This window comes from Castor canadensis, chromosome 10 (genome assembly GCF_047511655.1).
Source record: "Castor canadensis chromosome 10, mCasCan1.hap1v2, whole genome shotgun sequence".
NCBI classification, from domain to species: Eukaryota; Metazoa; Chordata; class Mammalia; order Rodentia; family Castoridae; genus Castor; species Castor canadensis.
Window position 1 is genome coordinate 73958486 of NC_133395.1, and position 20858 is coordinate 73979343.

At 38.6% G+C, this 20858-nt stretch overlaps 1 protein-coding gene across 1 annotated transcript in view; it reads right to left on the bottom strand.

Annotated features, from left to right (window-relative positions):
• Positions 1–16543, bottom strand: part of Rxfp2 (relaxin family peptide receptor 2) — a 41432-nt gene extending 24889 nt beyond the window's left edge. Inside the window, exons 1-7 of the mRNA XM_074042855.1 lie at positions 16486–16543; positions 14591–14737; positions 11855–11932; positions 8062–8167; positions 6854–6925; positions 1915–1986; positions 1264–1335 (exon numbers count right to left, since the gene is read on the bottom strand). Of these exons, the coding sequence (XP_073898956.1) occupies positions 1264–1335; positions 1915–1986; positions 6854–6925; positions 8062–8167; positions 11855–11932; positions 14591–14737; positions 16486–16543 (605 nt within the window). The remainder of the gene's footprint in view (positions 1–1263; positions 1336–1914; positions 1987–6853; positions 6926–8061; positions 8168–11854; positions 11933–14590; positions 14738–16485) is intronic.
• Positions 16544–20858: the final 4315 nt, after the last annotated feature.

Sequence of the window (20858 nt, forward strand, 5' to 3'; positions counted from 1 at the left end):
CAGACAGCTGATGTGAGATTCTGGAGCTGAGGCTGCTGGCTTGGCTGGAATGTGGAAGAACCAGGAATTACTACCTTCTCAGACTTTGTTCCAAATGCACTGGGAGTCAGAGCAAGTCCTTAACTTGTTGACTTCCTCAGTCAGTGGTTCCCAACAGAGATCAGTCTTTCCTCCCCAGGAACACTTGGCAATGCCTGGAGACATTTCTTTTTTTTTTTTTTTATACATTGACCTCTTTGCCTTAAAAAAGTCAATTAGAAGGTGGGAAAACCATCAAGAGCATCTTATATTTGAAGAAGCAGTTCATGGTATAAACAGCTTCTATGAACTGAGTGCTTACTATGTTCCTGACACTTTTTTTATGTGCCTGCACAGCAACTATTATCTGTGCTATACCAACAAGGTAACTGAAAGAGAAGTGATTAGCCCAAACTTGCATGGTCTAATGGCAGTTGGCTTGCACACAGACTTGGGGAGGGAAGTTGTAACGCTGTAGCCCAGTTTCTCTCTGGTCTTTGGGAAAAAATAATTTCAAAATCTGTGCCTTTTTAAGCATTAGGCATCCACAAGTCACTCTAAATCCCCAAGCTAAGGAAGACCAGCCTTGGAGGTAGTACAAGGATGGGTTACCACCTCCTAGAAACTTCAGCTGATGATTGGGTTCCTGAGCAGTCTCAGCGCTGGAGACATTTTTTGGTTGTCACAACTCTCAAAGAGGGAGTGGACTACTGGCATATAGTGGGTGGAGGCCACAGATAGTACTAAAGATCCTAAATGCACATGGCATATTTTTTTCCGTGCTACCCCGGAGACAAAAATTATGGGAGTCACACTCTCAATAGTGCTGAAGCTGAGGAATCATGTTCTTGGTGAACCCTGGGTAAATGGTAGGCTGGTTAGGCAAGGCTACTGCTGAAGTTCCCTGGAAATGTGTGAGCAGTTTCCTTTTCACAGAGCCATCACCATTGTCCAAATTGCTTGGTAAAGTGCTTCAGATCATATGTCAATCAGAAACATAGGTATAACAAACAAGATACATGCCAACTGGAAACTACCTGAGCACTGTGTGTCATTGACTATAAAAGCTGAGCTGGGTGATGCACACCTGTAATCCTGACACTTGGGAGTCTGAAGCAGGAGGATTGTGACTTTGAGGCTATCCTGGGCTGCACCAGCAAGACCTCGACTCAAAAACCAATCAATCAATCAAAATAAAAAAAGACTATGATCATTTATGGAGGAAATAAAAAGTAGGATACTTACAGCCAGGATAACTGATGTAAGTCTTTGAATATTCCAGGCCTGAGAGTTGTAATACAGTTGTGGCTGAGATATCTACAAGTAGCATGGGTGATTAATTAGGAAAACTCAAAACTCCATCTACTCACATATAATTAGACTGATGATGATTGTGAAGTATAGATGTCTGCTTCTGAAAGCATTTGGCAGATAAGCAGAGGAGGAAGTGTCCAGAGGTGACCAAGAGGCACTGATAACCACAAGTCCAGTGTGGGCTACACCAAGGCCAGGGCAAGGAAAGTGGCCAAAAATAATATTGTGGGATGTTTCATTAGATTAAAGTATAAGACAGAAATAACTAAATATGTGGGGCATTTTTGCTTTTTTTGGTCATATCCTTAGTAGACCAGTGGTTAGAAAACAAATAAAATGCTAAAATATTGTGGAAGTGACCCAAGATGAAGAAGACAATATTAAAGACAGTCTTTAGGCAAAAGTCAGAATCTGAATTAATTCTTTCAGTGTTACAACTAATCTAAGTATTTTGTAACAAATCATTCCTCCTATTTCTCCACAACCAAGTCAGCCCTTGATTCCCCAATAGGACCCTCTTTCTATGCTTGTAGTCTTTACTTAAAATTATGCACATATTATAATGATAAAGAAATTACTCACAATATTTGTAGGTTATATAATCCAAAGAATGCTTTCCTGGATATGTGTCTAATGCAATTATGCTGAAGATATCTGGTAAGAATAAAACAGAAGAGTCAGGTGAACACAGAATTGTTAGATTGTTGAATGAGGTATGTGCAATGAGGTATGTGCATCTCTGATTTGTACCACTGAACTCTGGTGAGGTGTGTGTGTAGGGGGGTAGATCTAGCCTTCTTTCTGCAAGCTGGAGCTTTGGCAGCCCTCTCGTTCTGATGGAAGGACTTGTTGGTCATGGGAGACCACCCGTCATCTCTGCTGTACTTTCTGTAAGAAAGAGTTATGCCTTTAACTTCTTATTTCTCTTCGTTCTATTCCCATGAACAAAGGAGAGCGGAGGTTTGATTCTTTGAGATTTCAAGATGCAAAGTAGGAAGTACAAATGAGTTAGTGAGGTGTTCAAAGTTCCACAGTAGTTGGTTGGGCTGGGACTAGAATAGCATTTCAACCACAGGCTCATCGTTTACTTCACCTCTGAAGCAACTTAACAATACAGTATTGATTCCATAACAGCACTGCCAGGAGTATCTAAGTAAATTGTGGCCACTTCCTGTCCTCATTATAAAATAGGAGGTTAGTCCTGAATTCATATTTTCCTTTTTGTATATAACAGTCTTCTTTTTCAATAACTGAATCAATTTTTTTAAAGTTTTGGAGGTACTGGGGTTTGAAATCAGGGTCTTGGGCTTGCTTAGGCAGGTGCTCTACAACTTGAGCCACACTCGTAGTTTTGAATTAATATTTTTTAAAGGAGAAACTATCAGGAAATAGCCATACTAATAATAGCAACAAACCACTACAAAGTCTTTTTAAGTGGTTTTGATGGCTCTTACTTTTATTTGAATTAATTCCTAAAATACAAAACTGTCTGAGCTGTTTTGGTATTCTACTACTAAACTATTGGTATGAAATGCAGCTGTGCTTTTGAATCTTGTTATATCATGATTATTCCCTATCAGAGCCTCCCTTTTGCCTTTGGGTCATGAATGTATTACAAAAGTGCCAAGATATTAACCTCTTTTAGTCAGGTAAAGCCAAGATTAGCTCCTAGGTATCAGCAAATCCATTCTCTTAGTCAACCAGCTCATATACAAAAACTGTCATTTCCCCCCGAGTACCACTGTGTGGAAAGGGTTGGTACTGCAGAGTGCATGCATTACATCCACACTAACATAAAGCATCAATTTCAATCCTGCAAAGTAAACTTGAAACACAGTGTGACCTTGTGCCATCCCAACTCACTCCTCCTGAACAATGTCTGTAAGGAGATACTTGACAGAACAGCATAAATTCTGCTTCTGGTTGGAGGTTCTCCTATGAACCCACACAGATCAATATTTGTTTTAGCATTTTCAGAACCATGGACTGATACAGTGAAAGCTAATATGATGAATTAGGTTACAATAGCAAGTGAGAATAGAAAAAGAATATAATACTCCAATACAGGCATACTGAAGTTTTTCTTAAATATAAAATTCACTACTTAACTAATACTATTTATGTGAGATGATTAATTCAAAAGTACAATGCACATTTTACCTACATCTTGAAGAGAAGGATGCATTTGCAAATTGTGAATTCAATCTTGTTCATTTGTCTTAGAGGTCAAAGGAAAGACAGTAAAACCAACGATCTGCATGATTCATCAGATGTGTACAAACTACCTCCCTTCACTGACATACTTAAGACTCAAGCTTCTTAAATAACAAAGATCCTCTAGGCTTATATTTAGCTGCTGGCTGCCCCATCGCAGAGACTTACAGGGCTCAGATGTAGACTACTAAACTTAAACTCCATTCGAAGTATCTACTTTCTTCTTTGCAGAGTAGTAGCTTGGAGAATGTGAGAAGAAATCTGGAAGCATGACAGTTTAGCAAGTGATGTCCTCGTTTTATTCAAAGCTGAGATGTGAGCCCATTTAATACACTTTACACTGAATGGCTTGTCTAAGAATAACTTACTGGTTCATGAATTCCTGCTGTTTCAGCTGTCAGGACTTTTCAAGCAGAAACATCAGGAATTTATATACCTGAAACTAAAGCAGATAAATGCTTTAACGGCATGCATGTTTATAGGCTATTTTTAAAAATGTGACATTTTGTGTTTCAGGGCCAGGCAGATACCATGAATTACATTTTGTTGCCAATGATTGCATTTAATAAGAACCCAGTTTAAGAAGAAATTCCTAATTTATATAAGGTTCGTGTTACAATGAGGAGGAGAACTGCTGCTGGTTTCCATGGTAACAATGATAAAGTATAATAGTCCCATAAATTGTGTTTTATTTCTGTGAAAGGTCATCTGAAACTGCTTTTTCCTCTTCAACTTTAGAAAGTCCTGACATTTTAAAAGACTGTTAAATGAATAAATTGATCAATAGTAAAAACATTCAGAGCAGTTAAGCAACATTTATTCATCTGGCAATTAAAATTTGATCTTGATTTAAGAATTCATTTTTCCCAATGTCCAAATGACCTCAATGTCACTGTGGATCCTTCGAGCATTCCAGGCTGGAGACTCACTTGACATTAAATTCTGTGTTCTCTTAGGATCATGTATCTGCTGATATGTCAGCTAATCTTGGCAAGGGAGGTTAATATCAACCCTTTTTCCGCTAGGAAAATTTGGGACCTGAGATTACCAAAGTGCTTCCATATTCTTCCCTTCAGTGGCTACTAGTTAGTATTGACAGTGGACGGGGAGGGACTTGGCCTGAGAAGTCTAATTTTACCTCTTTTGCTTATCCTCCAGTTACCCCTCTTCCTCCTCAAAAGTCATCTTTCCTCAAATTAGGGACAAAAAGAGGACAATTCTGCAAGGGCAGGATTATGTGTTGGTAGAAAATCTGTTAAATGCTAGAACAGTTTCTCTCCATCTCTAGGTTTTCAGTTATGAAAACAATAAGCACTACCTTAGGCATTAGAAGACCTGGGCTCTGATTATGACTTCCCTATTAACTAATTAGAGATTTTAGATAAGTCATTTGCATTGCAGACTTCAGTTACCTCATGTTTGATAAGAGAAATCTGCTTAGAAATCTTTACAATTTCTATGACACTAGATGATAGAATTTGCTGTAGTTTGGATCTTAAATGTCCCTCAGTGATCCATGTTAAAGGCTTGGATCTCAGCCTATTGGGAAGTGGCAGAATCTTTAAGTGGTGGGTCCTCAGGTCATTTGGGATATGCTCTTGAAGGAAATAGTGAAACCCTCCCCAGCTCCTACCTTCTCTACTCATTCTCTTTTGGTTCTTGGTCATGAGGTGAAAGGCTTTGCTTTGTCACCTTTTTCCACCATGATATGCTGCCTCACCACAGGCCCAAAGCAATGAGCCAATCAATCATGGACTGAAATCTCCAAATCTTGGAGCCCAAATAAGTCTTTCCTCTTTATAAATTGATTATCTCAGGTATTTGCTATACTGACAGAGAGCTAACTCAGAATTTTAGCAGCTACTCAAAATATAAGAATCATTTTCCTTTCTTTCTGCTAGTGCTATTTTATTTCTTCTCCCTTCAGCATTATTCAGGCAGTACAAGAACAATATTGATTCACAGAATGAACATTTTGTGATTTTTAAAAATTTCCAGGAAGATTAAAAGCACTGACATGGGAATTCCTCTTCAGAGGAGTCTGGAATGTGTAGCTACTCCTGTGTGACAATGACAATATGACCACCTGCACTAGCATGGAGCAGAAAGTCCTGACTGCTTCTGGGATTACAGAGGTGATAATCAAACCCAGGTAAGATTGAGTTTCTGTGTTCACACACAACTACCTGGTGAACTTACTTTCTTGTCTGAAGGAACCTGTACTTAATTTAGTGAAAGTGGAATCCTTGATGATGTTTCCAAAAACTTTCTCTTGTCTGCTGAATGTTCAAGAATGAAACAAGATGATGGTCAATGGCCTTCCAGCAAGTACAATATTACTTGCTGCGTTTATTACCTAGTTGATTGGTCCTGTTGGCAGGTACTCTCTACTAACCCAGAGGAACTAGGCTGAGAGGGACTGGCAGACACTAGTCTACCTTACAAAGGGCTGATAAGTGAATGTGCATATTTTCTCTTTATTAATATGAATAAAAGGTATCTCAACTGGTAGGATTATTCTTATTCCTTATCGAATGCAACTTTTAAATGACTTCAGTATGAAGAAATTGGTAAGTTAAATTAATCATCACGAGGTTGCTTGGTGAGTAAGCTATCAAAGCAAATGCATATGGAGAGTATTAAGAGACAGTTCATGAAAACTGTAGAAACTGATGATGCACCTTTGCCCTCCAATAGAGACCATCTCTCGGGATTATATTTCCCAGATCCTGGTTATCTTTCTTGGATGATGCTGGAAGCATGTTGGCCCTTCTTTCTCCTTGAATACCACTTCTTACTTGCTGTTGATGAGCTATTTATTGACATTTTCTTTTCTGAGATATGCTAATAACACTGTGTTCTATTACTGTGTTTTTTCTCTCATCTCTGTGGGAGTCAGTCTATATCCTATAATTATGTTTAAAATGACCTGATTGTTCTTGCTTATGCTTTCACTCATTTTCTAAATTAAAAAGTACATCTAGCACCTCTGAATCTGCAATGTCATTTCCCAGATAATCTTAAGAAAGAACATGGAACTGTGTATTTTCTTACTGAGGTATTTTATCTCAACTCCAAGTTAACTCTGAAAAAGTCTAAATAAAATAAATTCAACAACTTTAAATTATGAAATGGAAGGATAATGTACCTTTAAATGCTTTATTTTCTAATCTTAATTAAATTTAGAAACATAAATGTAGTGATAAAGATGATAAATGTTGTATTTCATTTTATTTTAAGATCAAAAACATCTTAAACAAAACATCACAAGGAATTTTCCATAAATACATTATTAATAGCTACTTACATCTTTTTGAGTTCTGTGTATTTGATGAAAATTTTATCTGGAAGACTGTGGATTTTGTTTTTCTTAAGAGACCTAAAATAACATGTAAGGCAGATTCATTATGCATTTTTACGGCGAACCAGACTCGTCCCTAAAAGCTTCCCCCTTGGTAAGAGAATATTTGGTGATGTTTTATGGTACATAACACACATTTTAACATGATAGTAACTAAAAAATTTTTATAGGAAAATAAAAAGTTCATAAAAAAAATAAAAATATACTCATGAACCAAGTAAGGACGGAACAGGTGATGGTGTTACTTGTACACATCAGACAGTATACTTGCACTATGAGATGTCTGAGCATATTGCTTTATGGTAAACATTTTTAAATTAAAATGCTGATAAAATATAGTGTAGAAAACACTTCAAAAGGAAGTCATTAATTATCATTATTAAATATTATGCACAGTGCGTAATTGCACTGCTACACTTGAATGTGACTGGCAGCACAGTAAGCTTGTTTACATCATCATCACTACAAACTCATGAATAATAGTTGTGCTGTGACACTCTGATGGCTATGTTACTAGGCAAAGGAATTTTCCAGTTCCATTGTAATCTTAATGGGACTACCATTGCCTATGTGGCCCATCATAAATCTCAGACCTAGTTTGCAAATATTTGACAAGGTGATTAGTCAATTAGCATAAGAGACTGGGAAGTCTATGGTGAATTACCTTTTTCTTTTAATCTCTACAAGTTAACCAAACAAACAAAGAACCCAAATGATGACATGCCTACAAATTCCTGAGGCTCTTCAAAGTTTTAGGCAAAATGCACAAAAATTTGCATGACATGGTGCAAATTCATAGATCTTTCACATCTTTGCAGCCTTAGGTGAATTATCGGTGTTAAAAATGCGATGGAATGAATGTTTCCTTTTTATTTTAACAGCACAAGGACATTTTTAACAATATAAAAACCAGAGAGTAGTTGAAAATAAAAGCTTCAGGTCACAAACATTTGTGAGCTGAACATTAACTGGATATTCTAGCAGATAGTATTTAAACAATTTTTCCCCTGGAGAGGAAGCATATGGAATTCTCTGATGACTGGTTTTAAGTGGAGTTTCTATTATTTTGCTAATATAACTCTACACTAGAATTATATAGTTCCTTTGGTTCTCATGTGACTTTTGGGACAAACTCATCTAGATACTCTACTCACAGTAATGTCACGTTGCTGGAAATTGTGGGCACGGATTGTAAGTCTGTATTTATACATTCCAATTCAGTTTCTTTGCAGGAACAGCGTTGTGGATACTGGTTTAGAACTAGGGGCAAAAAGAGGAAGATTTTACTAGAAAAAAAAAAAACATTTCTTTAATTATGGCTTTATAATAAGCACATTTTCCTCTTTTCACCAAATGTATAAAATTTATGTCTGTTAAAAGTACTTATTTGCCCATAATAAAAAGAAAATAAGAATTCTGTCCTAGTCAAGTCTTTACTTGTGTGGTGACTAATATGGTGTTCACAGGTCTAGCTTTTAGCAGTCGTTTCAGAGGGACTTAGAAGGTGGGTAGAAAAAAATGACAGACATGCTCAAATAGCATAAAATCATATGGTGAGGCAAGATTAAGTTTTCTTCAATGAAAAACAGTATGATGGAGTAAATCTTAATGGCAATGATTGAGTCAATTTAATTCAATTCTATAGAACAAAGTAAATGCTAATTAAATGCTTGTTGATTGAAATTTAATTCAATTTCCCCCCTTTCATATGAGCTGTGAGAAGAATTAGATGCAGATTCTGCCACAGCTGCCCGTGTGCCATATTGAAATCAATCCAGTCTGACATCTATTCAATTTGGTTCTTTGTTTTTCATTACTGTGAAGTTGAAGGTGGAAAGTAAAAGTTGTAGAGAAGTTAGGAAGCCGAGAAAACCAAAGATCCATCAGTCTGAAGCATTTAGAAAAAAGAAAAAGTCTTCAGAATTCACTTGAGAGGAATTTACTGCAAAGATTGGCATAAAAAGGAGTGAGAAATCTGTGGAGAAACAAGGCCAAGCTGGTCCATGGACAATCACAGTGTGTGTGTGTGTGTGTGTGTGTGTGTGTTCAGAGCAAGAAAATAAGAGATGGTGAGGGGGTGGGGGGGAAGACTATTTCTGAAATCTTTGATTTCTTCACTGTTCCTATTGATATTTGATTTGACATGGTCAAGAAAGCGAGTTATTTTTGAACTTATATTATTATTTGTTTTTGAGATAGTATGTGGCTATATAGCCCAAGCTGGTCTTGAACCCGTGATCCTCCTGTTTTTGACTCCTGAGTGCTGGGATCACATGAGTGTGCCACCAAACCTGGCCTATTATTATTATTCTTATTTAAATGTGATTTTAAATTCTTCCCAGTTGCCTTGCTTCTTTTATATCATTTTTGCCAAATGTTATTTTAAAAATGAATTTTGCTGAATTGTAACAGTAAAGCTAGCAAAGTTCTTATTGAGTACCTGCTTAAAGTAAAAGATGCTTTTACAGAATTTTGGGAAATATTTTATGTTGTCTATAGGTGTATGCTAATTTTAGCTCAACTCCTAAAAATAATGTTAATATGCTTACTTCAGTGTTTATTAGCAAAGTACTGCAGTTATATTATTAGATTGAAAACTGTAGTCAGACATTCCTACTTGCCAATGAAAAAATTTCATATGGTTGAGCTGGTTATGTTGCTTAAAACCAGGAATGTGGGCATAAGTCTTCATGCTCCCTCTCCTGCAAGCCAGTCATGCCCTGAGTTCTGTGCATTTTTCTGAAAGAGACCTCTTGTAGCTCTCTCTACCTTAGTCTTTCCAGTGGGCTCAGAGACTTAGTGTTTATCTGGAGCATCGCAATTAAAGTTATCAGCGTCTCCTTCCTCATTCTTTCTGATCCATCAGCATGACTAACATTTTGGCCCTGATAGCTCTGTGCTGAGGGGCTGTCATGTGCACTGGACTGTGCTCAGCCACATCCCTGGCTGCTACCCACTAGAAGCCAGCAGCAACCCACTCTGCACTCCCTCCAGCTGTGACAACCAAAGTATCACCAGGCACTGTCAGATGCAGTAGTCCTGGCTGGGTCTCACTGCTCCAATCCATTTGCTGCATTTCTGAAGGGGGAATTTGCTTACATTCGTTTCTGATCATGTATTCTCCTTCTTTATTAAAAATAAAATGAAATAAAAACTCAAAGTAACCAAACAAAAAAGCCCACGACTTTGGTGATTGTCCAGTATAGTGAACTACAAAGTGGGATGAGTGCCAGGTAACAACCTCCTGTGTTCAGGAAGAAAATATTAGAATTTTCAGTTATGTTTATTTTTAATATACCCATTTTATTTTCTAATTTTTATTCATTATATACTTATGTGTGATTAAATATGCAACAAGTGAGTTAAAAAGTGTACAATACAGTCTTCTCTAGGTATGGGGGTGCTTGGTTCCAGAATGCCCTTGCATATCAAAATCTGCACATACATGCTCAAGTTCCTTCTATAAAATGGCACTGTATTTGCATAGAGCTTACACACATCCTCCTATATCTTTTAAATTATCTCTGAATTACTTACAATGCCTAATATGATGTAAATAGTTGTTATGCTACATATTACATATTATTGTTATAATATATAATGCATAAGTAGTTTAAAGACTAATGACTAGGAAAAAAAAAGGCTGTACAAGTTCAGCACAGATGCAACTTTTTTCAGAATATTTTTGATTTGCAGTTGATTGGATCCACAGTTGAAGAATCCATGGGTACAAAGGACTGTCTGTATACTGTTAGTGTAATTCTTAATAGATACACACACATCTATTTATATACTAACATATGTATGAAACTATGCATTCATCTATACAATAATATTTATCCACACATATATAAACCCAATGCTATCTACGGGGTGGAGGCCAAATTCCAAAGTGTGCACTCCCAGTCCTTTAAGGACTAGCTCTAGCCTTCTGGGCTGAGCTCTTGCCCACCAACCTCACACTCAGAATCTCAGCAAGGTGGTAATGAGGCAAGGCATCTTGAAGTGTGTGCTGCGCCTTCTGCCCTAGTGTTTTGCTGATCATGTGTCCTCTCATCCTCCCCACCACTAAGGACTTTTAAGTGCATCTAATGCCATCTTCTCAGGGAGTCTTTCCCCATGCCTGGCAGAGCCATCAAATCTTCTAGTGTGTTTCCACATCTCCTTGTGGTGCACTGGAGCATCACTGCTTCTGTATGGATCCATCTCTTTTGCTACCGTGAGGAATCTGTGGGATGGGCAACATCTTAGTCACCACTGTATGCTCAGCGCCTAACACAGGGCCTGGAAAGTAGTGAGAGCTTAAGATCTTTATTGAAGAAAGGAATTAAAGGGAACAAGAACCTTACTGGAAGTCACAATTCTTACAATCATAGACTAAAATATAAAATCGGCATCATGGAGATAGTTATTGTCTTTTATCTTTTCAGTCCCCACAGGCTAGCCATTGCAATACACTGAGCAGAAATTAAGCTTCTAAGGAATTTATCACACTAGAGTAATCCTTCCTTATCCACAAGGGATACATTCCAAGACTCCTAGTGGATGCCTATACATACATACTTATAATAAAGTGTAATTTATAAATTAGTCCAGTGAAAGATTATAAGAAAGAACAATTATAATGACATATTACAATGAAAGTTATGTGAATGTGGTCTATCTCTCAAAATATTATTATTATTGTTTTTCTTATCATTATTTTGAGGTGCTGGGGATTGAACCCAGGACCTTGCACAAATTAGGTAACTGCTCTACCACTGAGCTACATCCCCAACCCCTCAAAATATTCATTTAATATTTTTGGGCTGCAGTTGACCTCTGCTAACTGAAGTTGTTGAAAGTAAGACCACAGATAAGGGGGGATTATTATTCTCATATAAATCCATGCACCACAAATCATGTTTTTCGCAAAGCTGATACTGTCTTTGAATCAATACCACTTACAGCACTCCTGTGTTAATGTCACATTAGTAACATTTCCATGGACTGTGCCAAATATGGTCGCCCATCCACTAGTGTCACCTGTGAAATGGTGATTAATATGTGTCAGTTATTCTAGAAATCAGATATCATATTACAAAGCAAAAGTATAAAAATTTAATTATGAAATTAAATTAAACGTTTGTTTCAGTAACAGAATGATTGATATTTTAAATAAGTAGTACGGGAGAAAAAGCTAGGCAAACATCTGTGTGGATTCCCTCTTTTTACAATTTACAAATATTTCAAATGTATGTATCATAAAACATATAATGCAAATATACATTTTAACATGCCCATAAAGTCTTGAAAAATATCACCTATTTCTAACTCTGACATATTAAATGTTTGATCTTAATTTTAGGGACCTCGGGGAAAATATAATCTGAATTTTATTTTTGTCATGCACATTACTTACTGCTCTGCACATACAGAGATAACATTCTTGATAACTGTAATGAGCTCTGATAAAATTAATGTCACCCAACTTCTTTTGTTTGGGTGCTGGGGATTAAATCCAGGGCCTGGTGCTCTACCATCCCTGACCAGATGACCTTTTTTGGTGGTACCAGAGTCTGAACTCAGGGCTTCATGCTTGCTAGGCAAGTATTTTACCACTTGTGCCACTCTGCCAGCCCTTTTTCTTGTGTGTTAGGTGTTTTGGAGATAGGGTCTTGAGAATTACTTGCCAGGGGCTGGCTCTGAACTGTGATCTTCCTGATCTCTGCCTCCTCAGTAGCTAGGAGTACAGGCATAAGCCACTGGTGTTGGGCCAGAGGACCATTTTTAGTAAAGCAAAGACAAAGTGCTTTCTAATAAAGGGTGTCAAATCATGTTGAGAGAAATGACATTTCCTCAACTTGTCAAATGTCATTCATATGTCAATTTGTCATATGTTAGTATGGTCTACTTATTTGCTGTTTTCTTTTTCTGTGATATGCACACACACATATACACATGCATATATTTTACACAAAGGAAACCTAAATTTGAAGCATCATTACTTGACTACATGCTATGAAAGTGATGAGATTTGCATTATAATGTATGATACTGAAGATCACACAAATCAAAAAGTAAATTTAATCACCAATGGGTTCCTTTGATTCCTGCACTTTTAGATCTCTTCTTATTAACATTCTGAATGATTCCACTGTGATGCCTTTAACTGTATTACTGGCTCCTCCACATGCATTATTTAATTTGGATTCAGAACATCCTCATGAGGTAGACAACACTCATGGTCCCTAATTTCCATGCAGCAAAAAGGAAATCTCTTTGAGTGACTTGGTCATTGGTATTCAGAGAGCTGGCCCTGAAACTGAGCACTGGTTGAGTGCCTACTGTGTACTCTAAGCTGTCCTATGTTTTGGTGACAACCAAGCAAAGGAGATGCAGGCCTCTTCTCAAGGTGTTGGTGTCTAGGAAGAGAAAGAGTGAAAAGGTAAGGCGGATCTTCTTGTGGTTGTTAGAGCTATGCCAAGGTTGTTGGAACAAGAGTGGTGAGTTGCACTTGTCCTATACTGGTGAAGCTTCACCGTGGCCACAGAAACCCTCTCAGGGGAGGGGACACCTGAACTGAGTCTTAAAGGATTAGTAGAGGTGACCCATGGGAAGGTAGACAGCTGGTGGTTTCCATCGAGGGAAGCATATGTGAGCACCCAGGGGTCAGAGGGGGCGTATTACAGACAGATGCACACCTGGGCTTGGCTGCCCAACTCTGCTTGTTAGTTGGGCAGTGCCAAAGACAGCTTGCCCTGTGTGGCAGAAACACAGAGAATTCTTTTATATTCAGAAGATCTGGGTACTAGTATCTATGCTAAATTGATGTGTCATCCTCTGGGATCAGTTCTTTTCACAGAAAAATAGTCTATAGCAATATCTATAGACTCAATATGCAGACCTAAATTTTGCCTGTAAGACCTTATGTAATCTAGCCTCTGCTTACCTCTTCACCCTTGTTGACTCTGTTCAAGCTTTTCTATCCCTCCAACACATCATCTTGTTTCATTCAGCCTCATGGCCTTTGTACTTGCTCTTTCCTTTGCCTGGAATTCTGTACCTCCAGATTTCATGGCTTCTTTTGTTGTTTTGCCATTTTGTTCTCAATTCAAATGTCACCATATCCAGTTCTTACAATGTCTCTCGTCAATTTCAATCTCATTGTTTCTTTAAAAAAATTGATTGTATTCATCACTCCCTGAGAGTACTTAATTTACTTATGCAGGTTTATGGTCTTCTTAGCTCATTTTGAACTATGTGAACTCCAAAAGTTCAAGACCCTTGTTTCCCTTTCGTGTACGGTGCCCCAATGATTTGGAGAGCCCCTGGCACATAGTTGGCATTCTTTATCAGTCTGTCCAATCAATTAATTCTCTAGGTGAGCCCAAATTACCAGCCATAAGGCGATAGTCATGGGAAACCCCTTCAAATTAACTCATGAGTACCTAAGTCAATTTTAGAATATAATTTCAATTTTTTAAATAAAATGGAACATTTTATAATACTGTGTTTCTGACTTAAGCAAACTATAAGAAAATTCAGGCTATTATCACAAATTAGACAGTAATTTTATTGCAAAGGGATTCCCTACAGAATATCAGATTGTCTCTTTCAGAGCATTACCTTCACGGCAGCTGAGCCACAGTTTGGGGGAGCACATGCAGTGAGGCAGGCATGTGGAGCCAATGGGGCACTCACCACAGTTTTCCTCGTCAGCTCCATTCCCACAGTCATCCACACCATCACAGTGAAAAGCCCGGGGCAAGCACTTGGTGAGGTTCCCACAGGGAAAATACCCTCTGGCGCACAAAGGAGTAGTCATGCTGCCTCCGGTCAGTGCAAAACCTATGTGCAAGGGAGGGACAAAAATGTGTGTTAGGTAAGAGAACCAAGTGTGAACAGGGCCAGGCCCTTCCCATGTTGTGCCATTCATTTTGCAAGTTTTCTGGTGTTATTGTTAGTGTACCTTTGTTCTACTACCTTGAATGCTAACATTTTAAGTGACCAAGATCAGGCCTAACATTAGCTAGAATGTTAGAATGGATCAGAATGGATCAGAGTTCATTTTGAATTTGAATTTTTATTTCATCTTTGTTATTCACTTAGAAGCTGACAGGGAGGGTCTGACCTGGACCTCTGACTCCAGAGGCCCACTCTTAACATTTGTGCTATGAGGATACCAATTGGGTCTGGAATCTGCATTTCAAAAAGTCTAAGTCCTCTATGAAGACTAATGAAAGTCTTCTTGGGAAGGGAACATAGCACAAAAACAGCAGAGTCTGAACAGATGCCTGGTGTGGAAAGGAAATAAAATGAACATTTACAAAAGTATAGTATGTGTGAGTAGGAAGGACAAAACAATTCCAGAAATTTAGATGTGAGAGACGGTCTTTTGATTTTGAGAGAGTATTTTCCAGAAAATAAAGAGATGTGCTGTTCGTAAATTGACTAGTAAAATTTTGGAAGTTGGTCTTTTTAAGAAAGGAGTGCAAGTTGAAACGTCACAGAAGTTGATTTAAGAAGAGGGCAGATACAGAAACGGCTACAGTTCATTATGACTGGTTGAAATCATGACATTGAAGGTTGGCATGGTGTCCAGGAATTTCTCCGGGTCAGTGCAGGCAATGATGTTTTTTAGTATAACAGGATAGGGAACAAACCTTCTTGGAGTATCACCTACTTTGTGCTAGATAATTTAAATTATTTTATTGAATGTTAATGGCCACCAATTGACATTGTGTAGAATGATAAAGGCAAAGAAATGAAGACCGTTCTGTTCTGATTCTGGGGGTGGGGAAGCCCCAATGAGGGCATTTGGGCTGTCCTGCAAATGTTGCCTTGCAGTGAAATGTCCCAATTCCTCTGAAGACACCCTTAAAGTTGGGAAGCCTGTTCATCTTCCTTGATGGACAGATGATGCATTTGTTAAAATGCAGGGGTTTGAGTGCAGGCCCTAAAGCTGCATTAGAGTCACAAGTGCATGCTAAGCTTCTAGTGACATCACTAGAGGATGAGTAGGTTATTAGAGTTTTAGTCATTGAGTCCTGACGACCCTGGAGAACTAGCAAGTTCCTAAAAGTAGAGCGGCTGGCCATCACGTGGGGAAGCCAGTGTTGTGCATACTTTTCTGAGACTCCGATGTGGTGTCTCTGGAGATTCCTTACTGAAGAGACCAACCCAGAGCCTTGTCCTAGTTTGATTTCCTCTCCCCTGGTACTTGTTCTTACATGTGCTGCAGTGGTGGGCAAATAACTCACTATCTGCAACTAGGCACGAGTCTAGTCCAGTGTGTGACTATTTTAGGAAGATTTTTCTCTGCTGCCTGGCTCTGGGTGTTCGCTTATCAAGACTATTCACAAGGGAGAGGCATATTGAGTCATAGATCTTAAAGTCTCTTGACTTCTTGCTTGTAAGGATGCCTATAGAAGGCAGATTTGTAAAATCTAGTTGTGTTCTTGTATTTGGAAAATGAATGAGCGAGATTCAATGCATTTTAGTGTAGTAGCTTTGCAAATTTTAAAGCAGCAATTCACAGTTAGAAATAAATTTTATATTACAATCCAGCACGCACACACTTCCCCATCCACCCATACATCCATCTTCATCCACATATGTGCCCAGCCACTCCCACACCCCTTCTACCTCTTCCATACCTGCACACACCAATACCCAAACACACTCACAATCAGACAAAATTCTTTGGAAAGTCACTTACCTCTTACTGTCTGGGATGAACTGTGATTGTTGCTACTCTAGCTCATTCACTTGAAAAGCAATCAGAACCCACTAAATTGATTTCATGATCCACTAATAGGATGTGACCTCCTATTTAAAAATCTTTATCAGTGATGGAGTGCTCTAGAGACCATCACACCTGGATTAGAATTCTCTCTGTCTCTTGCTAGCTGTGTGACCTCGAGCAAGCTACTTCAACTCCTAAAACGTCAATTCCCTCATATTTAAGAGGGTTGTGGGGTGTGTACTGTGGACCATACTCTCTGAGCACTCTTGAGCAGTAGGACTGAGCATGCCTGGCCCATAAGGCACAGAGGAAGCTTTAACACAAGGTAGAAAGATAGCAATTTGAGAAGTAATCTCTATATAATATGGAAGCTGGGGTTTTAACTCAGGGCTTCACACTTGCTAGACTAGTGCTCTACCACTTGAGCCACATCTCCTGTTCTTTTGGTTCTTTATTTTTCAGATAGGGTACCATGCTTTTGCTTGGGCTGGCTTTAGACTGTGATCATCTTACCTCTGCCTCCTGAGTAGATGGGATTACAGGTGTGTACCACCATGCCTGGCCTACTTCATTGTTTTTTAAAATGGAACTTCCATGAAAGAAATGAAAAGGACTAATAAAAGCTTCCTCTACTTCTTCATGCAACTCAATTTTAAAAGTTATATGACAGACATGATTTTTTAAAATAGCCTTAAATCTCTTTTGAAAGTTGAAAGAGGGTTGTAAGTGATAAGCAATGAAAATTGTATTTCCAACCTCTTAATATCATCATCTTAGTGTTTAGAAGAGATGGTTAAGCATTTGACAGAAGAGAATTTTAATTTTTTTTTTTTTTTTTGGTGATGCTGGGGCTTGAATTCAGGGCCTCACACTTGCTAGGCTCAAAGAGAATTTGAACATAAAAACTGTGGCTGTGCAAGATACTATGTAGATGGGATATCTTGCTTCCTTCTGGGGCTCATTTGAAGATAATTGTAAGCCCCTTGAGGGAGGATGCAAACACATGCCCATCCGTCAGGTGCAGGCTCACTTAGAGACAGAGGGAGGTAAGAAGTCAGTGTCATGGACAGGAGGAGCAAGATCATTTCTTCTTCCCCAGGGGAAAAAAAATGAGTTTCACTTAGTAGCATGGGCAGAGGGAGAGGAGGAGAAACAGCAGCCATGCGTGATTAGAACTTGCAATTGCATTCCTCATAATTCCCCGCTTTTTTTTTTTTCCTGGAGTGGCATTTCCTGAAGATATTTCAAGTATGCATTTTATTTGGAAAGAAAATAAATAAATGAAATCTATTTCTTACTGTTCCCTTCCTGCATCCTAAATCTCTGTTGTCCACTTAATGTCCACTATTACTTGGTGGTCAATAATTTTTTAAAAAAATGAACAAATGAATTTGTTATTTGGGAATGCAGAAGAAATTAGAAAGAAAGAAAAAAGTCTCTTTTAAAATTTAACTTTCCCAAAGTTGCAGGCTATGTTTTAATTCTGATGAAAAAATATTGTTTAGTGTTTTATGCACTTCTTTTATCATTCTCTGTTATACAATTTAAATAATAATTAAAACCCCCTGCTGTACTTGGCACATACTGAAAAAGAACCACTGGCCATCTATACGAGGCATATTCTGCTGTTTATTTCTCCCGCCATCTGTGGAAGCAGAAAGAGACAGTTTTATTGAAAGATGGGGACTACAAAAGTGGAGGAGGCCTACATCAAAACGATATTGATAGCTTCCCCAGCCATTTCTCTGGGGCCCCTGCCAAACACTGCTGAGGGAGGTTTGAGGTAAAAGAAAAGAGCTCGGTAATAGTCTTTCTCTTCAGTCAATGTTCTGGACATGTGTGCACACGGGGATTATAAATGACTCTGTGATAACCCTTTGAAGCCAAATGGATGGCTGCTCACCAGCACTTTCCTGGGTTACTGGACAGTAGGTGAGAATGGTCTTTTAGGTTCTCAGTGTGAGAGTTGCTGGGGATAACGCAAATCTCCCTTTACTTTGATTCTGTGACAGTAGTGGTCCTGCATGAAGATGAGGGAAGCTGGTGTGACTCAGCCTGGCCAAGGAGGCCGCCATTTCCCAGAATGCACCACTCTTAGTGGTGTTCAAACCTATTCAGAAAATGGTGAGGAGGGCAATGAAGCTAGAGAGATGTAGAAATCACAGATGAAGTCTCTGCCATTTACTCTAAAGAGTTCACTAACTGAAGTACCAGAGCCATGCGCATTTGACTTCCAGAAGACTTTAACTGAGTGGCTACTCTGCTAAGTTCTGGGTCATTAGTTGATAAGGCAGGCACCGTCCACTTCCCCCTGGGGCTCTAGTGCAGGATGTCTGAGGGGAGTGGCAGGAGCACTCTGGGCAGCTCCCACCTAGTCCACCTGCTGGAAACTCACCCACTTGGGGGAAGTCGGAGGGTCCTAAGAGCCCACCTGTGTGGGGTAGAGGATTTCTTGTTTGTTTAAAGCAAACTAGGAAAGTCTTTCTGAAAGGGCTTTCATGTTAAGGTCGTGGAGAGGAATTGGCCTCTTGGTTGTTTTCTTTAAACTTTGACAACTTTTTCTTCATGCTGCTACATGGTGTCCCTTGGCCTGATGGTATTGTTGACCCATCCAGCTCATCGTTCATTTACTCCACTTCCTCTCCAATTCAAAGATTTATTTCTTCACTGCACTTCTCTAAGTCCCTGGTTTTCACCTTATTCTGGGAAAAACTACCCACCTCATACTAGAGGATATCCCTTAGGATTCTATTCAGGATTTTTTTTTTTGCAGAAACTGTGGCCCCTCACCTCCTACTTCAGATGATTGCTCAATATTTGAAGAGATAGATTTGGGGAAATGATTCCTAACTTTGTGGTACAGAGTGTAGGCTTAATACATCTTGATTGAAGTTGGAAAAACTAGAATTTCAAATTGCGAACATCATTCTCACCAGAAATGCCTTTCAGCATTACATCCCTCTTTGCCAGGTGTCTCTATGTGGGTCACATGTTGAATGCTATGGCCTTTGATGGTTGTAAGAGATTTAAAGAAACAAGGAAGACATCCCTAAATAGTTTTCCTACTTACCAGGAAAATGCCTAAACTTCAAACTTAGAGACACATTCCTTTAGGTTAAAACTTTGTCTTTCTGTCTTTTTTTTTTCCTTTTGAGACAGTGTTTCACTATATAGTCCTGGCTAGATAGAATCCAAAGCCTCATCCTCCTACATGCTGGGATTAAAAGTGTATGTCACCAAGCCTGATATCTTTTAATATTTAAATAGCTATCTTGTTCTGCATGATTTGTGGGACCTTTTTCCTAAAAGCTGTCTGAGAATGGTAAACTCAGTGGAGGCACAGTGTGTTGGGTGAAGAGAAGATGGACATAGGAAGGGTGAGTGTGAAGGAGAGAGACAAGGTAAAGTTCGATGGAAACTTGACCTGGGAAACATGGAGAAGAGAGAAGGTGGTACCTTTGTCCTTCTCCTCTCACTCTTCTACTTCCTTTCTGATTCATTGGTTGCCCTGTCTCAAAGAACTTTCATGGGCTATTCTTTCTCTTAGTGGGTATTCTTCCAAATTGTAGTCCCATCAATTTATAAATTTATGCATCTAAGACTGATGCATACATCTGGATAGGATGTACCCTGCAGGAAGATGAGGTACCATTCACATAGATTGCTTGTGCCATGGACCAAGGCTGGGGATGCTTCACGTAGGATGCATGGTGAAGCTTCCATTGGTATTCTGTACTTTTCACTTTGGTTTCTCAGACTCTCCATTCATCATTTCCTTCCTTATATTTTCAATATTTTTGTCTCTCTACTGTATTCATTTCTGATTTTTTATTAGCATAAGTTAATTGTACATAGGGGTTTCATTTGATATGTCCACACTTTTTTCTGTATTAATCTTATTCAATCAGGTCTCAGGAGTGTACTCAGTGGTACAGTGTGTGCAAGGTTCTGGGTTTGATCTTCAGTACTACCAAAAACCAAGCCAAACCAAACTAAAACCAACCAACCAACCAAACCAGAAAAACAATGAGATCTTACCCTTGAAACAAACAAATCAATCAACTAACCAATCCAAATCCCATTATATCTATATGCTTTTATGACACACATTCTTTCCCCCTTCTCAATAACATTTCTCAGAAGAATCATACAGTGGAATATCTTCCATGCCATTCTACCCTTTCATTCTTTAATCCATAGATTCTGGCACTGGTCTTGTTATTT